This window comes from Dama dama, chromosome 20 (genome assembly GCF_033118175.1).
Source record: "Dama dama isolate Ldn47 chromosome 20, ASM3311817v1, whole genome shotgun sequence".
Classification (NCBI taxonomy): Eukaryota; Metazoa; Chordata; class Mammalia; order Artiodactyla; family Cervidae; genus Dama; species Dama dama.
In genome coordinates, this window is record NC_083700.1 from 97583921 (window position 1) to 97608829 (window position 24909).

The 24909-nt window shown below is 40.2% G+C and overlaps 1 protein-coding gene across 3 annotated transcripts in view; it reads left to right on the forward strand.

Annotated features, from left to right (window-relative positions):
- TESK2 (testis associated actin remodelling kinase 2) overlaps nt 1-24909 on the forward strand; it is a 134430-nt gene that overhangs the window by 100251 nt on the left and 9270 nt on the right. For 2 of the 3 annotated variants that reach the window (XM_061122049.1, XM_061122050.1), the window contains exon 5: nt 20248-20394. The exons of the other annotated variant lie outside the window; for it this stretch is intronic. In XM_061122049.1, the coding sequence (XP_060978032.1) occupies nt 20248-20394 (147 nt within the window). The remainder of the gene's footprint in view (nt 1-20247; nt 20395-24909) is intronic. 3 annotated transcript variants of the gene reach the window in all.

The window sequence follows — 24909 nt, forward strand, 5'->3', positions numbered from 1 at the left end:
TTCTAGACTTTCTCTAATCGGATTTCAGAATTCAAATTGCTCCCTTTAGTTAGGTGGGTCTTTTTGCTATCTTCTACATGTGCTGGCCTTAGATATGCCTTCCAGGACCTGGGATGCCCTTGTCTCTCTTCTCCCTTCCACTTTCCAAGTTATGTCAAATTCCAAGTTCTCTAGCGAAGGTCAGTCTCTTAAATAGGGTCTGTATAATGATACCCTGTGTGGCTGGGTCCATAGTACATGTAGAAGCTGCATTAACTCCAGTGGAAAGAGCCAGCAGTCAAAAATAGTGTGAAATGTTACATCTCAAGTCCTTTCACAATTAGAAGTTTATTCCATTTATACTTGTAAAAATAGCTAAAGCATTCCTATGAATACATGTTGGCGTCTTCTTTACTTCTGAAAAAAATGCAACTTTTATTTAACTTTTTGGTTTGGTCATTTAGTAATTTTAAAAATCTCTAAATAAATTGTGGTACATGTTTTCTGCCCTTATTTTTAGTAACTCCTTAAGACATTTGAGAAACAAGAATTTGAGGTTGGCAGCCTAACCTACAAATAATAGAAGAGTTCATTTAATTTACTTTTTTCTTAAAGAAGTTTCCCCCTGACTTGCTAGCATGCCTCTAGCTCATTTAGTTATTAAAGAAAAAAATTTACTGGCTCCCACTATGTGTCTTGCACTATTCCAGGTACTGGGAATATAGTGTAGTGTTAGTTGCCCAGTCGTGTCCAACTCTTTGAGACCCCATGAACTATAGCCTGCCAGGCTCCTCTGTGCATGGGATTTCCAAGGCAAGAATACTGGAGTGGGTTGCCATTTCCTTCTCCAGGGGATCTTTCCAACCCAGGGATAGAACCCAGGTCTCCTGCATTGCAGGCAGATTCTTTACCATTTAAGCTACAGGGAAGACTCTAGAATATAATAATGAACAAATGATGATCTCTGCCCTCATGGAAATTACATTGTAATCATCAAGGGTGGGAGAGGAGTTAGACTAAACAAGAAAACAAATTGTATATATGATCTTATGTGCTCTAGGGTTTGCAGTTTTGAGTGTGTGGATAGAGAAGATATCGCAGAAGAGATAAAAATTAAGGAGTTAATGGAACTAGTTATGTGAATATCTGGGGAAAAAGTGTTCTAGGCAGTGGAAACAGCAAGTGTGGAGGTATGGAGGGAGAAATGCCTGGTGCTGGGTGTGGTCAAAGAACTCTGAAGATGTGGCTGCAGCAGAAGGAATAAAAAGAATAGTAGTAGATGGAAGTCAGAGAAGAAACATGGGCCAGAGCCCGCAAAGTGCTTTATAGACCATTGTAAGAGTTTCCTCTTTTAGTCAGGATGAATTGAGAAGTCTTTGGAAGTTTTTGAGTAGAGTTACGACATGATGTGACTTACCTTTTAACAGGATCACCCTGGCAACTGTGTGGTAAACAGACTGAAAAGGAGGCAAAGGTGAAAGCAGAAAGACTAGTTAAGAGAGACTATTGCAACAGAGTCCATGCAATAAATAGAGACTATTCAAAAAAGGTGAGAGGTAATGGTGACTTACTTGGATCAGAGTGGTAGCAGTGAACCTCTTGATTTTAGATCTATTTTGAAAGTAGAGAAAACAAACTTTCCTGATGCACTGGGTGAGGGGTGTGAGAAGATGAAATAATTCAAGGGTAACTGAAGTTTTTGGCCTGAACAACTGAAAGACAGAGTTTCTATTAATGGAGATGGGAAAACTTCAGGAGGTACAAGATGGAAGATAATCAAGAGGCCAGTTTTGAACAGATTGAGTTTGAGATATTTACTGAACATCCAAGTGGAGATAATTTCATAAAGCATCTGGATTTCAAGGAGTGCTCTGAATGATAGCTTCCTTGTACAGATACTGTTTATCAGCTTTTTCACTAGAAAACATTTTATTGATTTAGAAGGAGGCGTTTTTCAACTGCTTGTATCACTTTCTGCGTAATAATAATGAAAATCATTAAGCTGTTTTTCTTATTTCAGTGAGCCAGGTCCTACTAAGCCTCTCCTTTGGGGTGGGGGGGATACATTAGCATACAATCCCACAGAATATGTGGTATTTTCCCATTTTACAGGTGAGAAATCTGAGGCTGAAAAATAAGTTAATTTACCTGAGGTCTCTTAGCTAAGTAGTGGAACTGGGATTGACTCAAGTTCTACCTGACTATAATCCCATTTACTCAACTTTAAGCTCCTTGATCCTGACTATTTTGTTCAGTGTTGAATCTCACATAACTGGCATGCAATAAATATTTGTTAGGTGAATGGATAAACAGATTAATGAGTGGACACTGCTTCCCAACACTTGAACTTCCAGCCATTAAGCTGTTAGCCACAGACATCTCCCTCTTTTAGGGTGGTTTTGGGCAACTGACAAATCTTTTCAGTGATTGATAGTGATAGGACAAAGGATTTACAAAATGCTTCAGGAAACTTCTAGCTAATCTTTCTTTCAATCCTCTCCATGACTGTGAAACTAGTATGGCATTTGAATTCATAGAACCCCTTGTGAGTTTAGGCTAAACCTGTTTCTAAAAGAAATTTTGACAAATATGTTTTTCTTAATTTGGTAGGTGGTATCATCCATCAGAGTTGGATCTGTGTTGACTCAAGAGCTTCTGCTATTTTGGATTCTGTAGCAAATAGGACAATGGTGGGAGGATGGACCTCTCACACATTCTTACTACTTTAGGGCATTTCAGCATTCCTATACTTGATACCTAATCACTGGCTCTACTCTGTGTTTCCTTGCTGTTTATGTTGCTCTTCTCTTGTTATCACAGTTGCCATTGCTTGCTTACATAGTAGGTTCTTAGATCAATGATTTCCAAAATGAATCATAAACTTTTATTTCCTCAACGTGCTCATTTTAGTACACTTCGACTTCTCATAGTAATTGCTCGTGTCTATATCCTATTCAACAAATAATTATTAAGGAGACACTTTGTGTCAAGGGCTAGTTTAGATGAACTTCCAAAAGGAGAAACTGCTCTGTGAAGGTGGCAGAACAATTGTCTAAAGCCTTCTGTAGTGCTTGGCACAAGTAACTCCTTAATAAATGTTTATTAAATTAATTAATAACTTATAAAGGTATTAGTATAGTGCTTAGCTTTTTTAAAACTAGAGTTCTCTTTCCCTTCTTCCTTGACCTCTCCCCTTTTTTACATCTTATCAATCATCATGCCCTGACCATTTTGCCTCCTTTCTATTTTGAATCCATTCACCTCAGGCGAGTTCCTTCTGCTATCATCATCTTTTGCCACAACCTTCTAAACTAGTCTCCCTATCAGTTTTGTTCCTTGCCTTGCATCCATATTGTCCGTATTGCCAGCCAGAGTTCCTGTTAAAATACAAATCTATTTTTTTTAACCATCTGAGCAATTTTTAAGTGTACAATTCAATAGTTAGTATTAAATATGTTTATATTGTTGTGCAACAGGTTTTTGGATCTTTTTCATCTTGCAAAATTGAAATTCTGTACTATTAAACAACTCCCTATTTCCCTCTTCCTCCAGTCCCTGGTAACCACTATTCTATTTTCTGTTTCTATGATTTTGATTACTTAGGTACCTCAAAAAGTGGAATCTCTCAGTAGTTGTCTTTCTGTGACTGGCTCATTTTCTTAGCTTAATGTCCTAAAGGTTCACCCATGTTGTAACATGTGACAGGATTTCCATCCTTTTTAAATCTGAATAATATTCCATCACAAGTATATACATACTATATTTTACTTACCTATTCATCCATCTGTGGAAATTTGGGTTGCTTCCACCTGTTGGCTATTGTGAACAATAAATACTGCTTTGAATAAGGGTGTGCGTGTGTCTCTTAGAGACCCCGTTTTCAATTTCTTTGGATGTATACCAAGAAGCAGGATTGCTAAATGATATAATAGTTCTATTTTTAACTTTTTTAGGAACCACCATATTGTTTTCTATAGTTATTGTACCATTTTACAATCATACCAATAATGCACAAGGGTTCTAATTTCTCTACATCCTTGTCAATGCTTACTGTTTTCTTTCTTTCTTGTTTTGAATAGTTGCATTCTAATGGGTGTGAGGTGATAACTCACTGTGGTTTTGACTTGCATTTCTCCATTTCTCATTTGTTGCAGAGACCATCCTTTTCCCTTTGATATACATGAGGGTTTATTTCTGGGCTTTCTGTTCTATTCCGTTAGTCTATATGTCTGTCTTTATGCCAATACCACAATGTTTAATGCAAAGCTAATTTTGTTTTTCCTTTCATAAACCATTTTATGGATCCTCATTGCCCTCAGAGTAAAGTCAGAATGTCTAATCCTGGTCCTCATCATCTCTCTGTCCTCACTACTTGTTCTTTTCTGATGTGTTGGTTCTTGTCTCAGTTGTATACTGCAGCTGTATTCAACCTCTTTCTCCTTCAGTTCCACAAATGAGATGTGACCTTTTTCACCTTTGGGTCTCTGCCCCAGCTCTCCCTCAGCCTAGAACACAATCTTTCTATCTCCCATTGGCCTGGCTAAATCCTATTTAACCTTCAGGACTCAGCTTAGATATAACTTTCTCTGGGAAGTCTTTTCTAATCTCCCAAGATTAGTTAGACATCCCTCCTATATGCTTCCATAATACCATAGTATTTATGATTGACTTTAATTTACTTTTTGCTTGTGTATGCAGCAAAGTAATCTTACATGCTAGCAAAGTAATGCTCAAAATTCTCCAAGCTAGGCTTCAGTAGTATGTGAACCAAGAACTTCCAGATGTTCAAGCTGGATTTAGAAAAAGCAGAGGAACCAGAGATCAAATTGCCAACATCCGTTGGATCATAGAAAAAGCAAAAGAATTCCAGAAAAGCATCTACTTCTTCATTGACTATGCTACAGCCTTTGACTGTGTGGGTCATGCTTTAGCAAACTGTGGAAAATTCTTAAAGAATAGAAATAGCAGACCACCTTACCTGCCTCCTGAGAAATCTGTTTGCAGGTCAAGAAGCAGCAGTTAGAACTGGACGTGGAACAACAGACTGGTTCCAAATTGGGAAAGGAGTAGGTCAAGGCTGTATATTGTCACCCTGCTTGTTTAACTTCTGTGCAGAGTATATCATGTGAAATGCTTGGTTGGAGGAAGCACAAGCTGGAATCAAGATTGCCAGGAGAAATATCAATAACCTCAGATACACAGATGACACCACTCTTATGGAGAAAGTAAAGAGCCTCTTGATGAAAGTGAAAGAGGAGAGTGAAAAAGCTGATTTAAAATTTAACATTCAAAAAACGAAGATCATGGCATCAGGTTTCATCTGCTGCTGCTACTGCTAAGTCACTTCAGTCGTGTCCGACTCTGTGCGACTCCATCCCTGGGATTCTCCAGGCAAGAACACTGGAGTGGTGCCATTGCCTTCTCCGCAGGTCTCATCACTTCATGGCAAATAGATGGGGAAACAATGGAAACAGTGAAAGACTTTATTTTTTTAGGCTCCAAAATCACTGCAGATGGTGACTGCAGCCGTGAAATTAAAAGATGCTTGCTCCTTGAAAGAAAAGCTATAACCAACCTAGACAGCATTTTAAAAAGCAGAGACATCATTACTTTGCCAACAAAAGTCCATCTAGTTAGTCAAAGCTATGGTTTTTCCAGTAGTCATGTATGGATGTGAGAGTTGGACCATAAAGAAAGCTGTGAGTGAAAGTTGCTCAGTCATGTTCGACTCTTTGCGACCCCATGGACTATATATACAGTCCATGGGATTCTCCAGGCCAGAATACTGGAATGGGTAGCCTTTCCTTTCTCCAGGGGATCTTCCCAACCCAGGGGTTGAGCCCAGGTCTCCCACATTGCAGGCGGATTCTTTACCAACTGAGCTATCAGGGAAGCCCAAAGGAAGCTGGGCGCTGAAGAATTGATGCTTCTGAACTGTGGTGTTGGAGAAGACTCTTACGAGTCCCTTGATCAAACTGGTCAATCCTAGAGGAAATAAGTCCTGAATAGTCATTGGAAGGACAATGCTGAAGCTGGAGCTCCAATACTTTGGCCACCGAATGTGAAGAACTGAAAAGAACTTAGAAAAGACTCTGATGCTGGGAAAGATTGAAGGCAGGAGAAGAAGGGGGTGACGGAAGATGAGATGGTTGGTTGGCATCACTGACTCGATGGACATGAGTTTGAGCAAGCTCCAGGAGTTGGTGATGCAAAGGGAAGTCTGGCATGCTGCAGTCATGGGGTTGCAAAGAGTCAGACATGACTGTGTGACTGAACTGAACTGACTTTGTATGTAGATTATAAATTCCTTGAGGTCAGGGTCTGTTTTGTTTGCATTGGCCTCCATTGGTTCCTTCATAGTGCCTGATAATGATAACTGCTTATCATATTTGTTGATTGATTAAATGAATAAAAAATCAGTGGCATTTTCTGGCTCATAAGTATTCTGTGATTTCCTCATTGATTACAGTGTAGTTTTGTAACCTTAGTGGCTTGTTAGAATTGCTTAGGAGTTTTTTTTTTTTTTTTACAAAGTACAGATGCCAGGACCTCACACAAGGCCTATTGAGTTAAAGTCTTGGGTGAGACCCAGGCATCTGTATTTGAAAATAAATTAGTAGGGCACCATAGGTTATCTAGTGCCCAGCTAGGGTTAAAACATGGAACTCAAAATAAACTCTTAGCCTGGTATCCAGTCGTCTGCTCTAGCCTGCCCTGTTTTCTTCTAGTTCTCTTCCTCCTTAACAAGTATTCTGTAATTCAGGCAAACTAGGTTTATGTGTTTCCTAAATGAAGTGTGTGTTTTCCTGTCTCCTTATTCATATTATTTCTTCAACCCAGAATACTCTTTTCCTTTATCCTATGGAAATCTTCCCCCTCTTCAAGACTTGGCTCAAAGGCCACTTATTTCTGCATAAAACCTTTCCTGATTGTTTCCTTGCCATTGCTACACCTCCCTACCTCTCCCTTAGGTAGTCAAAATGTTTTCCTCCATTGATCTTCTTTTACAGTTGTTTTTGTTTTTTTTGGTACCTCTCTTATTATCCATTTCACTGTGTATTGAAGTTATTTTTGCTTTAGTTTCCTTGCAGCAGTGTAAGCTCCTAGAGTAAAGGAGGAACCCAGACTTCAGGGTCGAAAGACTTGTGTGCAGATCCCTATCTCAGATCCATTGAATAGCCAAAGGCAAGTTAGTTAAATTCTCTGGGCTTGGTTTCCTCATTCGTAGAAAAGGATGACAAGAATGTTTGAAGATCTTGCAAGGTTCAAATGAGGTAACTGTGAAAGTGCTTTGTAAAATCACTTGCTGGTTATTATATAATGGCAAACATGGTGTCTTACTTATCTGTATTCCTAATCTCCCAACAGTACCTTATGTTTAGAAGATACTTTTATAGGTATTGGCTGAATGATTGAATAGGGAGGAAAGGAAGCAAACAGTAAACATTTTATGTCATCAAAAAAATGAAATTGAGAAAAATCTTCCAGTGATTTTTAGTACCTGTACGAATGCGTAGAATTCTTGCCTCATGAATGGAATAATTTCTAAATGGCTTCTTAAATTGTTCAATTGTAAGACCTCTTGCATTGTTATCCTTTTCTTCTGTAACTAATTTACTCAGCAATTTCTTTTCTACCCAGACTAGCTAGTCAGTCAAATGTGTTTCTGATATGCTCAGAAGGAACAGAACTGAATACTGGACTTAGAGATAAAACAATAGACATTACTTGCCCAATAAGTCTTTGAGTCAACTAAAGTGTTTGGATGAGGAAATATTTTAATTTTTAACCAATAATTTGTTGTACTTGGCAGTATCAGGTACACTTTTTAAAAAATAACTTTTTTTCTGATTCACTTTTTAAAAAATAACTTTTTTTCTGATCATAAAATCACACATGCTCATTAAAGAAATAGCTAATATTTCTAGAATGTGAAGTTTGGCATGCATTTTCTTTTTTCACCCTGTGACAACTTGACAACCCTATGAGATGTAGACATTATTGTTGCTATCTTATATAAAAAGAAGCTGAGAATTAGATTAAATAGTACCTGAAAAACTCTTCTTTCATTTTATCTACTTAGCCCAATTTTCAAGTCTTCGTTTAAATTTTCATTATATTGGCTTTTCCTAATGGTTCCCCCTGCATCTAGATCATTAGATTATTATTCTCTTTGATAGTACTCTTCCCTTATTCATTGTAGCAAATATCATAAAATATATTTCTTTATTTATTTGATGTTTGTTTATTGTCCCTCTCCCATATATCAATTCCAGCAGGACTGGGACCATGTTCTGTTTTGTTTACCATGCAACAAGTAAGTAGCAGGTCATTGAAGAGCATGGGCTTGGTAGAGGAAGTGGTGGACCTCCTGCCTCCTAATACAAAGTTACTGCCTTTGTATTAAGCTCAGGATGCTAAAAACCACATTCTTAGATGTTGGAAAGTTGGAGTGTTAGTCAAAGGGCACCACAATTAAGGAGGACAGTGTGTTTAGTGTGATTATTCTCTTCCCTAACTTATTACTTTGGCCCCTAGGCAAGGATGTTATAGAAGGACTTCAATTGTATGATGTGGAGTTTAGCATGGACTGCCTTTCAGGTCTATCCCACCATATTATATTGTTATTCCATACCCTTGGGCATTGTTTTTTTGATGAGTATATTTGAAAAAATTGTTGATCCATCCATGAAATCAGGAAGGAGAATGTACCTATGTTGATACTGACTAACTTATCCTGTACATAAATTCATAGAAATACTTTTCTGGGAATACATAAAAGATAAGGAGACACTCATGAAGATTAGAGAAAAGAATATTAAAAATTTGAGAGATAGTGGCTGGATCATACAGGGTCTTATAGACCATTGTGAAGATTTTGAATTTTATTTTAAATACAGCAGAAAGCAGTTGAAAGATTTTAGATAGGAGAACAGTAGAATGCAATTTGCATTTAAAAATAGCACTTTGGTTGCTGTGGAGAATAGATTGTAGAGGGACAAAAGTGAGGACAAGGAGACCAGTGTGGGGAAACATACAGATTATATGAGAGAATGTGGGTAGCTTGAACTGGAGTGGTATCTGTGAAGATTTTTAAAGGTCTCTTTTAGAAATAGAAATACAAGGTCTTGTGACTTTGTTAAGAAAAAGAGTAAGGAATCAAATGAGGCCCATTTTCTAGGTGAGTGGTTGTTTCATTTACTGAGATTTGGAAAATTTGCAGAATGCTGATGGAATGCCTACTCAGCCATGTATGTGTTACCTGGGATTTTTTTTTTTTTTTTTTAACATAATAATCAGAATAGTCTGTCCACTGTGGAAGACCAGACTCAAGTCTCTGAGCTTTTTAAAGATAATACATCACTGCATCTTAAAGCCCTTCCTTAGACAAGACCTTTTTGGTCTAAGCTGTAAAGACTGAGGTAGCTGATGAGAGTAGATTCATGGAGAGTGTAGAAGGGATCGCTATATGTAGATAAATGGTTGGAGATGCTTAATATGTTCATTAATTCAATTACCTTTTATTGAAGCTTACCCTGATCTAGCAATGGCATTGAATCTCAGTGAACTCAAGAAGTGAAGTTAATTGTGCATTAGAACCTTCTGAATTTATTTGGAAGAGGTTTCAGAATTCAGCAGCTTGGTCATTCTCTGCTTTTAGCCATTTAGAAAAATTTCTTAGAATTTAGCATCCCCAAAACCCCTTTGAGTGATATATCCAGATCTGCTGCTTTGTTTGAATTGAGAGTTGGCCTTAGACCAGCGTTAGCTGCTTCTCAGAGAGTCCAGTGACTGATAGAGAAAAGATAATTTGGAATATGTTGATAAATCTAGATTTAACTTCACTTGAGATTAATCATCTCATTTTTCTCATTTACTTTCTCATTTTTCCTGTGTGGCTTGCAGGATCTTAGTTCCCCAGCCAAGGATCGAACCTGTGCCCCTGCAGTAGAAGCATGGCATCCTAACCACTGGACCACCCAGGAATTCTCTACTCTGTCTTTACAGAGGGCACATAATTCCAACATCTGAGATTGTCTGAAACCAAAGAAAAGGCTCTCTTTCTTTGCAGCTGTAGATACTTATGTATACATGCATGCTCAGTCGCTGTCATGTCTGACTCTTTGTGACCCCATGGGCTATAGCCCACCAGGCTCCTCTGTCCATGGGATTATTAAGGTAAGAATACTAGAGTGGGTTGCCATTTCCTCCTCCAGGGGATCTTCCTGACCCAAGGATCAAACCTGTGTCTCCTGTATTAGCAGGTGGATGGATTCTTTACCACTGAGCCACCTGGGAAGCTCACTTATGTATACATCAGACCTCGAATCTGTTTTCTCTGCAGTTGAACCAGAACTGGCTGACTCCTCTTTGCCCACCCCTTCCTTTGCTAACTCCAGCTAGTCGTTGTGAATTTTTGTGATCTTGTGGGTAATTAGTTACCTATTTAACCCTTAGCCTTTAGGGGAGACTTCTCCCTGCACTTGGAGTGACTGTTGAGTTGGGAAGCTGTTTTCCACTTAGCAAGTTGGAAATATTTCCTTCCTTTCTGCCCCTCTACCTACCATTTGCCACTAGAAGGTACCATTTGGGCTTATAGTTTGCCTCTAAATTTTGCTTGACTTTTTCCTTATCCATAGGCCAAGTTGTGTGTTGATATGGACAGAAAAGTGACTGGCTCATTTGATAATATAATCTCCTTTGTCCCCCCCTCTCCTTTTTTTTTCTCCTTTTTTTTTAATTGGAGGATAATCGCTTTACAGAATTTTGTGGTTTTCTGTCAATCGTTAACAAGAGTCAGCCATAGATGTCCTCCCGAACCTCCCTCCCATCTCCCCCCATCCCTCTCAATCCCTTCTAGATTGTCACAGAGCCCCTGTTTGAGTTCCCTGAACCATACAGCAAATTCCCATTGGCTATCTATTTTACATATGGTAATGTAAGTTTCCATGTTGTAGTCTCCTTTGATATAAATCATCTTAATTAGAAATGTAAACCTCTTTTGGTTTCCATTTTCATTTTGTCCACTGTCGAGCCCTTACTCCTGAGATCTGGTGAAGGGGGAAGCAGGATCTGTTGTCTTCCTTAACAGATTGCTTTGTTCACTGTGAGCTCAATCACAAGGTAAATGTCAGAGGTTCCTGTCTGAATCTGGAAAATGTGAGGTTGTAGTAGATGTAGGGTAGCAAGTTGGAGGGAAGAATGCTTTTATTTATTTTTTAAAATTTGAATTAAAAATTTTTTTTAATTGAAGTATAGAAGAAAGCTTTCAAACATGACCTTAATAACTGTGTCACTGGTGAAGATATCATGGAGGTAGGGATAGGAAAGCAGACTGGATAGAGTAGTCGGGAGACCTAGGCTGATCTTAAATCATGTCTGAGACCACTGATTGCTAGTAGAGCTTTATGGGGCAAAGAAAATAGTCTTAGTGTTATCTTAGTTCATTTCTTTGAGAAGATTTGTTTTACAGATTTATCTTTTAATGTTTACTTTATTTAAACAAATTTGATTTTGATTATGAGATGTTTACAATAAGAGTTAAAGATCTGTGGGAAAAGCTTAGTCATACTTTTTTGAATCTTGTGGGTAAACAGTCATTTTGATGTTTATAGTAGTTTATGTGCATAGAAAAACACTTGTACTACTTCAGGTGCATTAAACAAACATGTTCTTAAAGTGGTGAACGGGTTATATACTTCGTGTCTGCAGGAAGTATGAGGAAAGAGTGAGTGGTATCTTTATGGCCTCTTCTAACCTGGTTTTTTCAGCTACTGATAAATGCCCTCTCTAATTTTCAAAGAGAGATCTTAGATATATATTTTAAGTCCATGTGATTCTGATCACTTTAAGGAGTTTGCTGATAGAGTGGTCAAAAGATCCTCAGAATTTCCTTCCCCTGAGTGGCCAGACAGGCTGTTTTGTATTTTGCTTTGTGTTTATTGCTACCATGGTATCTGCCACATAGTGCATACGTGCTAAGTCGCTTCAGTTGTGTCGACTCTTTGTGACCCCACAGACCGTAGCCCACCAGGCTCTTCTGTCCATGGATTCTCCAGACAAGGATACTGGAGTAGGTTGCTATGCCCTTCTCCAGGGGATCTTCCCAATCCACGTCTCTTATTCCTGCATTGGCAGGCAGGTTCTTTACCACTAGTGCCATCTGAGAAGTGTTCAAGTAAGCATTATTAAATGTTTGTTTTGCATGATATTTATCAGAAAATTCCTCTAAAAGCACATCTCTCTTTTTGATCTTAAATTACAGTAATTACAGAATTGGGAGGGCTTCTAATAAAAGAGGGAACTTAAAACCTGCCTCTATTATTTAAATGTACCTAATCATTCATTTATTAATTCAGTGATTTATTATTTACCTTACTGGATACTGGACTTACAAACTTGAGAAAGATCTGGTCCCTGTCATCACAGTTATGTTGCAATATGATAAGCATGGTTGAAATACATACAGGGGGCCCAAGAGGCACAAAGAATGGGGTGGGGTATCAGGAAATGCTTTCCAAAACAAGCAACGAGTTGGGTTTAGAAGGATGAATAAGAATTAGCAAAGCTATGAAGGGGAAGAAGAGTATTCTGCATAGTAATTAAGCACATATGAAAACAGAGAGAGTTTAACATTTAAATATTCTGCAATACACCTTGGGTTCCTTTTCTCTTTGACTCAGTTCATTACCGCTGACTGCTTGAGTCATGCAGGTCCCGGTGGACCTCCTGGAGTGGAGGCTGAACCGTGGCAAACTCAGGCCTTGGCAGATGTGTGGATGTGCACTTGTGTGGTGGCTGTGGAACCTCAAGCTGAGAACAGGGGGCTCCTTTGGAGCATGAGCCTCCCACAGGGCGCTCTTGGGATGCCTGTCCCGGAATTACCCAGGGCAGTAACAAAGCTTTCTTTTCTTCTTTAAACCAAGCCAGCAGGATGGGATGTCTGCTAGCCTTTGTGTTTGGAGCCAACCAACAAACATACAGTGACCAGCACAATGGCATTGTTGGGCTTCAGTGAAAAGTAGGTCGGGGCCCAGGCCCTCCTCTGCAGAGGGCCCATCCAAAGAACAGAGGTTGGACAATCCTCTGATTTGGCTGTTTGGTATTGATGCTGGTTTCTGATGGGCTTCTGACTTACTTTTGGTTTGTAAGATTGTAGGATTTCTTCCCATTGTTTCTATCAACACCTCTATTTGGAATCTCTGAGTTGCCTTTGACTCTTTTCCCTCAGTTCTCATATCTACGACTCGGTTGCTAAATCCTTTAGATTCTACCTCTGTTTATTCTAACTCTAGCCTACTTTTTCATGCCTGTAATAGCACTGTAAGTCAGGTGTTTGGTCATCTCTCATCTGGGCTGATGGAGTAGCCTTTAAACCTCAGGCAATGGCACCCCACTCCAGTACTCTTGCCTGGAAGATCCCATGGACGGAGGAGCCTGGTAGGCTGCAGTCCATGGGGTCGCGAAGAGTGGGACATGACTGAGCGACTTCACTTTCACTTTTCACTTTTATGCATTGGAGAAGGAAATGGCAACCCACTCCAGTGTTCTTGCCTGGAGAATCCCAGGGATGGGGTCGCACAGAGTCGGACACGACTGAAGTGACTTAGCAGTAGGAGGTTTAATCTCCTCCTGTTAACACCTGTTAACAGCATGAGCTTTCTAAAATGTAGTTTCAGTCATGTATTAGTTTCTTAGGATTGCCATAACAAAGCACCACAAAGTAAGTGGCTTATGATGATACAAGTTTATTCTCTCATAGTTCTGAAAGCTTGAAGTCTGAAATCAAAGTGTTGGCAGGGTCTTGCTCTCTCTGAAGGCTCTAAAGGAAGAAGAGCCTTGCCTCTTCATGGTTTTTCTTGGTGTTCCTTAGCTTATAGACACATCACTCAGATCTTTTCCTCCATTGTTGCCTGGCATTATCCTGTATGTCTGTGTCTCCTCTCCTCTTTTTGTTAAGATATTAGATTAAGGATCCATCCTACTCCAGAAGGACCTTATCTTTACTTGATTACATTTGCCAAAGACCTTATTTTCAAATAAGATCACATTCACAGGTAATCAATTCATTGAATCTTCATAACTCTATGGGTTAGGTTCTATTATTATTCCCATTTTATAGATGAATGTTAAAGAGTAACCAACCCAGGTCACACAGCTAGTCAGAGGTGAGAATCAATCAGAGGCAGCCTAACTCTGCAGTATGTGGGCTTCACCACTATGTTGTACTGCCTGGCTTCACTTTTTTTTTTTTTTTCCCAATTATTTTTATTAGTTGGAGGCTAATTACTTCGCAACATCTGGCTTCACTTTTTAACCTCATTCCTTCTCCCCTGCTTATACTTGATGTAGGGAAAGAAAAAAAAAGAGAAATAACTACTAATTGCTGCACTTGGTGTTCCTTTTGCATAGAATGTCTTTATTACTCCCAACCCTGCATATGGGCTTCCAGGAAACAGAACTGAATCCTCAATGGGTGATTAGCCAGGCCTAGTGGGAAAAGGTATTCCAGGTAATGGGGCCATCAATGTGCACAAATGTGTAAGTAAGCAGGGATCAGACCCTTATAAGCAGGAGTGAAAGACTTTGTATGACATGCTAAGGATTGTGGATTTTATCCTAAGAGTAATAGGGCATCAGTGAATAATTTTAAAAGGGGAATGACTTAAGGTTGGCATTTAGAAGGTTAATCTTGGATATATTAAGGAAAATGGATTGGAAGGAGGGCTAAGTCTATTCAAGATGTAAGGAAAAGAAAAGAAGACTACTTCGAAAGCTAGTAGAGTAACCCAGGGGAGGAATGATGATAAGATATTAATAGTGGAAAGAATGAGTTGTGTACTGTGAGCTAAGCTAAGCATGTGCTAGACATGTTAATACTTTGTATATCTTATCTCTTTTTATTTTTCCCTGCCTTTGATTAAATACCAAATCACTTTGGTTCTACCTCTGAGATGTCTCCAGATATTAACCTCTTTTCCATTCTCGCTCCCAGTCTTTTTCAGGCCTTTGTTACTTCTCACTTGGATTCCAGGAGCCTCCTAACTTGTCTTCCAGCCTCAATTCCTGACCTTTCTGTGCAGTTTTTACGTTACTGTTAGAATGATATTTCTAAAGCACATCTGGTCATTGTCCTGGGTGAAAAACATTGTTAATTTTTGTATCATTTCTACTACTAGACTGTGAACTAAGGGCAGGGATTGGCCCCACTTAGTTTTATGTTTTCACGTAGTAGGTTTTCAGTATTTCTGTACGTGTATGGATAGAGGTGGCTGGATCTTCCTCGGGACAACCCTGCTAGTTAGGTGGCAGCAAATGATGTCTGTTAGTGGAATGGCAGCACATTCATCTGCCTTAGGTAAGTGCCCTAGCTCTAGGCTATTTGGGTAGATTTTTCACAAAGGAATAATAATTCTTAGAGTTGATATTTTCTCTAGTACCTCTCTGAATATGCCTTTGAACTACTGTTCATAGATAAATTTGTTTGATTATAGATATCACTACTTTGATAATTTAGAGTTAAGAAAAGGTAACCATTTTTTCTTATTCTTCTGACTAGTTATGATTGGATGAGGTTATGATTAGAATCAGCAGGAATCGAGAACAGGAGTTCTGGGTGTAGTGCATGTTACCTCAGGGAGAGGTAAGTATTGCCTAGTCCTGCTCCAGAATATTCTTTGTATGAACAAGTTTATGTGTCTCTCTGTGTCTGAGTGGTACCATCAGACTCTATAGGGCATATATGGAAAGAGCCATTCTCAGCCTTTTAGGATCCAACTCGGATATTACTTTTTCTCTGAAACTTTCCAAATTCCTCAACATCTACTTTTATACCCCAAGTATTTACCTCTGCTAAAAGGTTATTAGTATTATTTATTTACCAGTGTGTCTTTCATGAACTTCTTTACGGTATAAACTATTTATATACCCACATTTACTATGTGGATGGGACTCTTGTAATCACTGCGGGATATAATGTTGATGTAAATGGACAAGTTCTTACTCATATGGGGGTGGTAAGAAGGGGAGGCGGAGAAGGCAGTGGCACCCCACTCCCGTACTCTTGCCTGGAAAATCCCATGGTGGTGGAGCCTGGTAGGATGCAGTCCATGGGGTCGCGAAGAGTCGGACACGACTGAGCAACTTCACTTTCACTTTTCACTTTCATGCATTGGAGAAGGAAATGGCAACCCACTCCAGTGTTCTTGCCTGGAGAATCCCAGGGATGGCAGAACCTGGTGGGCTGCCGTCTATGAGGTCGCAGTTGGACACGACTGAAGTGACTTAGCAGCAGCAGCAGCAGGAAGGGGAGGAGTGCTCAATAAGTATTTGGAGAAATAAGCTGATATTCCTGAGTGGCGAACTGAGTGTGTGCTTACCTGTTCCTTTGATAATTTTCTAGAGTGTTGGCATATGATTTTTTACATACATAGTAATATTGTTCAGTCACCAACACATATTTGTCTATTCAGTGCCTTTTAAGAAACAAATCTTTAATGAAACCAAGTATCACATAAATGAAATGGCAGAAGCTCTTAACATTTTATTAAACCATGAGTAGGAGAAGCAGGTTTTGGTGTAGGTGAACTTGGGGAACAGTCACTTAGAGGTATTAAGTCCCTCTGACACATTTGATTGACTGATATTATAGTTTTCTGAACTTGAAAGTTAAAACGAGTAACAATAAAAATTATAAAATCTTCTCTCTCAGGTAGGTATTTAAATGTGTTGCCAATGCCTACGGTTGTTTTGTGGAGCTCGCAAGGGAGTGGTCTGGAAGAAAATGAAAGCAAAGCAGCTGTTATCCCCAGCCCAGAAAGCTGAATGTGTGGGGACAGTTGTTCTTGCCTCTGCTTCCCACAGGGGGATTTGTTCAGAGCACACACCAGCTGAGTCTGCACACGGTGTTGCTTATGGGGAAGTGGACGTTCCGACTAATGGGCACACAGAGTGTGTAGCAACTTAGAAATCTTCCTTGTTGGCAGATCTCTAACTTCCTTTCCTCATACATGCAAAGGTCTTGAGACATTGAGACGCTGTGGTTTCTGAGAGCCCCAGAGGCTTATCAGCCCCACCAAAGGATTCACTGAAGGCAGGCAAGAGAAATGGGTTATAAACTCCTTTTGGTTTCCCTCTCTGGTCCTGGGTTTGTGCTTTTTTTCCACCTTGTCTGAAAAGTCAGAGCCTAATAGCCAGTGTGATTCCCCACCTTGTCTCACCTCTCTCCTCTGTTCCCCACCCTATGGCTTGGTCTGTGGATTTCTCAGACTTTCAGAGACATGGAGGGACAGAATAAACATGCGTTTGTCTGAATCAAGAGTCCTGGCTTACCCTGGCCCACAGAGAGTACACATACAGGCTTTTTACCAGTCTTTTCTGCCTGGCCCTCAGTGGGAAACCTGAGTGGCTCCTGAAGTCAGGCCTTCCATGTCACACTGTCATGGTGCCAAAGAAGTGGATTACAACCTTGTCATACCTTTTTTACTCTCAGAGCTAGAGAAATTTGTCTACATGATTAGCTGTCAGCTTCATTGCCCCTCTATAGCTTGGAATTTGCAAGTTCACTTTCCTTTTAAAGCAAATGGGCACCTCAGATGTGAACCGTGAACAAATTCAACTGGAGTGAAGAGACTAAGGTGCTATGCTAATGCCGTCATTATGCTTTGTTTTGAGATTTCCAAAGATGGATTGTCAAACAAGATGAAGCAGATCAACAGGTTTCCCTTTTGAGAAATTTGGCGTATTTTTAGCCATTCTCTCTGCCTTGCCAAACCTCATCTGCTTCATCCAAGGATCTGAAATGCTGTCTCATGCTGCCCCCAACTGGTTCTTTTTGGTACTCATGTTACCACATCAGAGAATCTAAGATTATATGGAACTTCTATTTTTTTTTTCTTAGCACTTTCATGTATTTGTATTCAATTCTTATAATAACATCGTGAGGTATATGGATCATGGATTATCATACCTATTGTATAGATGGAAAAACAGAAGGAAAGCCTCATTAGTCGATTTGTCCAAAGTAAAATGACTGTTAAGAGGCAGAGTTGGACTAAAATTCAGTTTTCTTGTCTTCTCTCCCATTAGGTTCCCTAGTCTTTTGTAAATCCAATATCACCCCCCACTCCGGAAAGATATGAAGTGCTTATTTTTAGGCTTAGAGGAATTTGCCCCTTTTTCTTCCTTGGAAGGAGGAGGGAAATAATACATCATGTGACGTTTGAGTAAATTCATGAATTTAATTAGCGAAAATTTTTGAGCTCCTGTTCTGCATGAGGCTCCCTGGTCCAGGTGCCACAGCCTCTAACTCTCCAATTTAATATAGGGGTAGAGTGTGAACTCTGGAGCCGGACTGCCTGAGTTTGAACCCTGGCTCTGCTGCTTAATAAGTGGGTAACCTTGAGCAAGTTGCTAAACCTCCAAATACCTCTTGTAAAATGAGAATAATAGTACACTTACCTTAGGGTTTTGTGAAGATTAAATGATGTAATTAATGGTAAGTCCTCAGAGTAGTGCCTGGCACAAAGTAAGCACCAACTAAATAAATACTAGCTGCCACTGCTATTGTTGTTATTATTATCTCTGTATGAATAGACTTATTTGCTTTTTAAAAAAAAAACAAAACAAAGCAGCTCTTTGTGGGTATGTAGGAATGACAGACAGCCAGATTTCTTGAATGAGTACATCTTCATGTAGTTTCCACTTAGCCTTGTCTCCTACTCACTTCTCAATGCACTTTGGTCTTATTCTGGTCTTAACCACTTTACTGAAACTGCTCTGGCCATTGTTGCCAGTGACTTATTTATTTATCTGGCTGCATTGGGTCTTGCCGCACGCAGCATCTTCTGTTGTGACGTGTGGGCTTCTCTCTGGTTGTGTCCCATGGGCTCCAGGGTGTGGGCTCAGCAGCTGAGGCACAGCGTGTGGGATTTTCAGCTCCCAGACCAGGGATTAAACCCTCATCCCTTGCAGTGGAAGGCAGATTCTTAACTACTGGACCACCAGGGAAGTCCCGCCGGTGACTTCTTAGAGGCAAATTCAGTGGACACTTTTCAGGCTCATCTTACTTAATCTGTAGCATTTTGATACTTTTGGTCATTTTCTCTTTTGGAATGTTCTCCTTCTTTGGCTTCTGTGGTGACATTCTTGCTTGGTGATTCTTCCTCTGCCTGCTTCTGTAAATGTTCCAGTTGTTTGGGATTCTGTTAATTGCCCACTTAACATGTTAACCCCTGGGCAATCCCATACATTCCTTAGCCTCAGTGACTACTTCAGCTCAATGTCATTGCCTCCTAAATGTTAGTCTCTAGCCCAGATTTTGCCCCTCAACTTCAAACTGACTTGGTATAGGGTATCTCCACATGCCCTTAAGCCTAGCATGTCTTAGTTGAACTCCCTGTCTTTTAACATTGCCTCTTCTAAAAACCTCCTCTCCCTATATTCTGGATATTTAATAATGGCACACAGGGGCCAATAGCCTGCAATCAACCTAGGAGCTTTTCACTGTTCTCATCCTCCTCATCAAGGCGTTCATCAAGTTTTTTTGACTTTGCCATCTAAAATCTTGAATCTTGCTCTGTTCCAATGCCTCCACTATTGGCTCAACTCAGGCATTCTTCCTTCACCAGGATTACTGCAGTAATTTCCTAACCTATTTTCCCTTCTCCATATTCTCCACTCTAATCCATCCATCATATCATTGCTGAAATAATCTTTTCCTTAAAAAAGCAAATATGAACATGTTGCTGTTTGTCTTAAAAGGCTTCTTTTGTTCCCTATAGACAGGATAAAGTCCATATACTTTAGCAAAGCGTATCAGCCTCACCTCTCATGCACTCTGGCCATACTGAGTAAATTAGTTTCCTGAATACACCATGTTCTTAACCTATAACTTTATGTCTGCTGCTCCCTCTGTGTGGACTTTCTTTCCTGCTTCCCCAAGTCATCCTTTGAACTCCTCGGTTCCTTTGTGCAGCTTTCTCTGACATGCCTAGATTGAGTCTGTACCTTTACCCTTTGTGCTGTCATACTGTACAAAGCTATCTTTTAGCATTTACTACATGATATTGTTTGTCTATACCCCTTAATAGATTGTGATCTCAAAGGAAGGTGCAGCATCTGCCATAGTGCCTGGATGCAGAATAACTGCTCAGTAACTTAAAAAAAAAAATACAGTCTCTGTCTTCTAGGTGTTTACCCTCCAGTAGTTTTACTCCCACCCTAAACGTTGCTGACAAATGGTAGCTGGGTTTTCCTTCTGTTTTGCAGTATATCAACTCTGGAAACCTGGAACAGTTGCTAGACAGTAACCTGCATTTGCCCTGGACTGTGAGGGTGAAACTGGCTTATGACATAGCAGTGGGCCTCAGCTACCTTCACTTCAAAGGCATTTTCCATCGGGACCTCACCTCTAAGGTACGAAGGCTTTACTTGCACAACTCTTTGAGACACTATCTTCCATTTACCAAGAAAACTGCATTAAGAAACCAGTCATTAATGAGCTTCAGAATGTTGGAGATCTCTTATAAATTCAACATTTAATCATGGAAGATACAGCTTATTACTGTGTATAGCTAGTCCTTAGAAAGCCAATCTTGGCTCATAGCAGGTTCCTTTCATTGCTGAGTCCATCAGCACATACATCTTGAGAACCTTTATTCTTAGTTTTACTCACTACTGAATGTGTGTTGCAGGAATAGATGGCACGAGAACACATAAGAGATTCTTGCCCTTTAGGGGTGACAGTAGTCAAGGCCGTGTGGGAACCTGCCTCTTTGTATTCTCTCCCATGGTCTCCAGCAGGGGTTCTATGATTTTTAGTCACTTGAGTACAGGTTTTGGAGGCCATAATGTACTGACCCATTTTCTTTCTGTGTGATTGAGTTTCTGCCATCCTGCCAGTTCGTCTTTGGCATCAGCTGGTCTCTGTAGTATTCTCTTGCTATCCAGATTGCTGTGTGACCAGGTTAGAAAAGAGTTGCTTTTACAGGAAGTTGGCTATACTACAAGGCAGACACCTCAGGGCCAATAGCACAGGATACCACATGACAAGGCTTATATAAACAGTACTGTTTGTACTACTATATATAAAAAATAGATAGCCAATAAGGACTTACTATATAGCACAGTGATTCTACTAAATACTCCATAATGACCCATATGGGAACAGAATCTAAAAAAGAGTGGAGATATATATATATATATATATATATATATACACACACACATATATATATACACACACACACACATATATATATATAAAACTGATTCAGTTTGCTGTACAGCAGAAAGTAACATAACATTGTAAATAAACTATACTCCAATAAAAATTTTTTTAAAAACAGTGCTGTTTGACCATTCATATGGGAACTGTAAATCATCTAATATAACTTGTGTTCAGAAGCTGATTTAAAAGTCTCCTAGGGAGGTATATGAGGCTTCCCAGGTGACTCAGTGGTAAAGAATCCGCCGGCCAATGTAGGAGATGCGGGAGACATGGGTTCGATCCCTGGGTTGGGGAGATCCCCTGGAGGAGGACATGGCAACCTACTCCAACATTTTTGTCTGGAAAATCCCATGGACAGAGGAGCCTGATGGGCTACAGTCCATGGGGTCACAAAAAGTCGGATACAACTGAGCAACTGAGCGCACACACATGCATGCAGGGGAGGTGTATGGAAGTTTTTTATCTGTCCAAGAATAGCGGTCACTTCATTCTACACCCTCAATACATGCATATGCACATGTACATACATGCATATACATATTCAGGCAGTCTTCTGTCATGAATGAGGGGGTAAGGAAACCTGTTATAGGAAAAAGTTTGCAAAGGGAACAAAAGCAGGCTGTGCTCTCAGAGCCAATAGACCTAGAGCAGTGAGTCCCTGGCTACCTCCCATTAGAATGGTTTTAGTGTTCTAAACAGCAGTACTGTTCCCAAGGGACCCTGGCCATTGGTTTGTGACTACTACACAGAAAATAGCTTTCAGTAGTGCTCATAGGGCTCGAGGTGTGGCAGTGCCATTTGTAGTCAGCTGCGCTGTTACTGAAGAAACCTTAAGACTGGTGGAATCTGGTGACCAGCTGAGACCTAGTTGTGAGAAGTCCTTTATCTTCATTGGTATAAGCAAGAGCTAGACAGCTGGGAACTGGATGGTGGTGTCTTATCCCTTCATCAGCCTCTTCTTCTTCCTTAGAATGTTTTAGAAAGTCAAGACTTAGAAAACTGCACCTGTTCCTGGCAGATGGGTGGGGTTGTATCAACTTAGATACTGTCTTAAGTTGATGGCTTACCTTGGGCATGCAATTAAAATCAAATTGTTGCTTCCTACTCAGAGAGCATCATGTCTTCTAACATGGAGGGAGGTCATGACCAGTTATCTGTCAATCACACAGATATTTCCTACGTATCCACATGAGTGTCTTCTGTGCCTGGCACCATGCATGAAGGAATATTTGAGAAAGATAATTTCTGACCAGAGATAGTCTGTTGGCAAATAATTGAAGAAGAGTTCATAGCATTTTATAATTGAGTGTTTAGCTATAGACTATGGGTTTTCAGTGAAAAAAAAATCAGTAGACTAGGGTACCTAGGTTTTCTGGAGAAACTCATCATATTCCATTCTGTGCCCCCAAAATATTTTATCCCATTGTGCTAGTGTGGTTCTGTCTGGGATTGTCATATTGTATGTATTGTAAAAATGACTACCCTTTTTGGCTCTTTAGGGTAAGACCACTGTCCTTTGGTTTTCCTAGTTGATAGTGGGTGTTCCTATGTCAGCTGGTTTGAGATGAGAAACTAGGAATTTAGGAGAAAGAATTCTCTGGTATTATTGGGTGTACTTTCTTGGGTCTGAACTTTAGGGGGTGGTGAGAACAAATGAGTTGGCAACTGGGAGACAGGCTGGGAACTACACTTTAGGGAATCTCAAGTTGAAGAAAAACAAGCAAATTTTATAAGCCAGGCCATCCAGTCTGAGAGACTGTATTTATTGCCCTTTTATCCAAATGTTTCAACTTCACAGTGTTGCAGAGATTAAGGAGAGGTTGTAAGTTCACACCTAGACCAGAGCAGTCCCACCCAGGAGACCTGTGTGGTGGTGACAGTGACCCTAAGAAAGAGAAGCCTAAGGGAAAAATAATGCTAAAGGGACAGAGTAGGGCTTTGAAATTTCCAATTTATCTCCTCATTGTCAGCCTTGGGTCTGAGTTTGATTTCTTTAAGTGCAATAAAAGGTTTACTTATATATTAGTGTGTACACATCCAGTTATTTGATGGTTATACTGTGTCTGTGTCTCCCACCAACACATGAGTTTCTCAAGTGCTGCTCTTATTCACCTTTTTACCCCTAGCACCTAACATAGAGCCTGTCAGAGTAGAGACTTCCTGGCCCTCTTTCAGAAAATGTGCTTGATGGCATGGAGGCCAGAACATCTGCTTGAGAACTGAGATTCTGAGTCCCAGATCCAGTTTTATTCCACCTCTTTAAATGACTTCAGTGTTCTTGGGCCCTTAGTGTCCCTAAGCTATTGACATCAGCCCTGGCGTCTCAGACCAGAGCTAATAAGAGGGATCTAAAGTAGTGGGAGTGTGTTTCAGGTGGGTAAATCAGGACAGAGAGAAGCATATGCCACTTTCCAAATGATCCTGGGCCTAGAGTAGTGGCAGAGAAGATCCTAATTTCCAGAGTGCCTACTGAAAGTAGTATTATTGCCTTTGTAGAATTCACACATCAGTGGTTACTGCAACACTGTTTTCAAGAATGAAAAGTCTGTCAGATATAGCTGTTCACTCTAATTTTGTAACTACTTCTAAGAAACAGGCTGATTTAGGTTTGTGCAGTGGCAATGCTGATTCAACCAGTCCATCCTAAAGGAGATCAGTCCTGGGTGTTCATTGGAAGGACTGATGCTGAAGCTGAAACTCCAATACTTTGGCCACCTGATGCGAAGAGTTGACTCATTGGAAAAGACCCTGATGCTGGGAGGGATTGGGGGCAGGAGGAGAAGGGGACGACAGAGGATGAGATGGCTGGATTGCATCACCAACTAGATGGACATGAGTTTGAGTAAACTCTGGGAGTTTGTGATGGACAGGTAGGCCTGGCGTGCTGCGATTCATGGGGTCACAAAGAGTCAGACACGACTGAGCGACTGAACTGAACTGAACTGAATGCTGATTACTTAGAAGGAAATGGGAGGTTGTGTGGCTTTAAAAACATTCAGTTCTTGAGCTCCATCAAGAAGTGGCAACAGCCACATGCAGGCTAGAAACGGTTGATACAATTGTATGTGAGCCTTGATCTTAAGGGCAGCTAAGGAGGGCTTCTTTATTTGTTTTAAATATATATATATATATATATTTAAATTAGAGGATAATTACAATATTGTGATGGTTTTTGCCAGACATCAACATGCATTGGCATTAGGTATACATATGTCCTCTCCCTCTTGAATGCCCCTCCCAGCTCCCTCCCCATCCCACTCATCTAGATCTTCACAGAGCACTGGCTTTGGGTTCCCTGTGTCACACATCAAACTCAAGACAGCGGTTTCAGAGACTGGAGAGAACATGAATTAGAAACAGAGTTGAATGCTGGCAGATGTAGAGAGTGTGTGTTAGGGCACTTTGTAGTCATTTTTTATAATGAAAACCATTAACAGCCTTTTGGAACCACTTATACTGTGCTGTTAGAGGAGATAGAAATTACTGGAACCTAATCTACACCATCCATGGGCTCTGAGTCAAGTTGGAGATACAGATATGTGAGCAGATTACTTCCCAAGAACTATGGAGAAGGTATAGGATCTTATGGTGGAATGGAGAGGAAGGGACAGGACACATTATAGCAAACCAGATAATCTCCGAATTGGACTCTAGTTGTCTCTGGGACATTTAGGAGGGCAGTTCAATCTCTGATCTCCCTG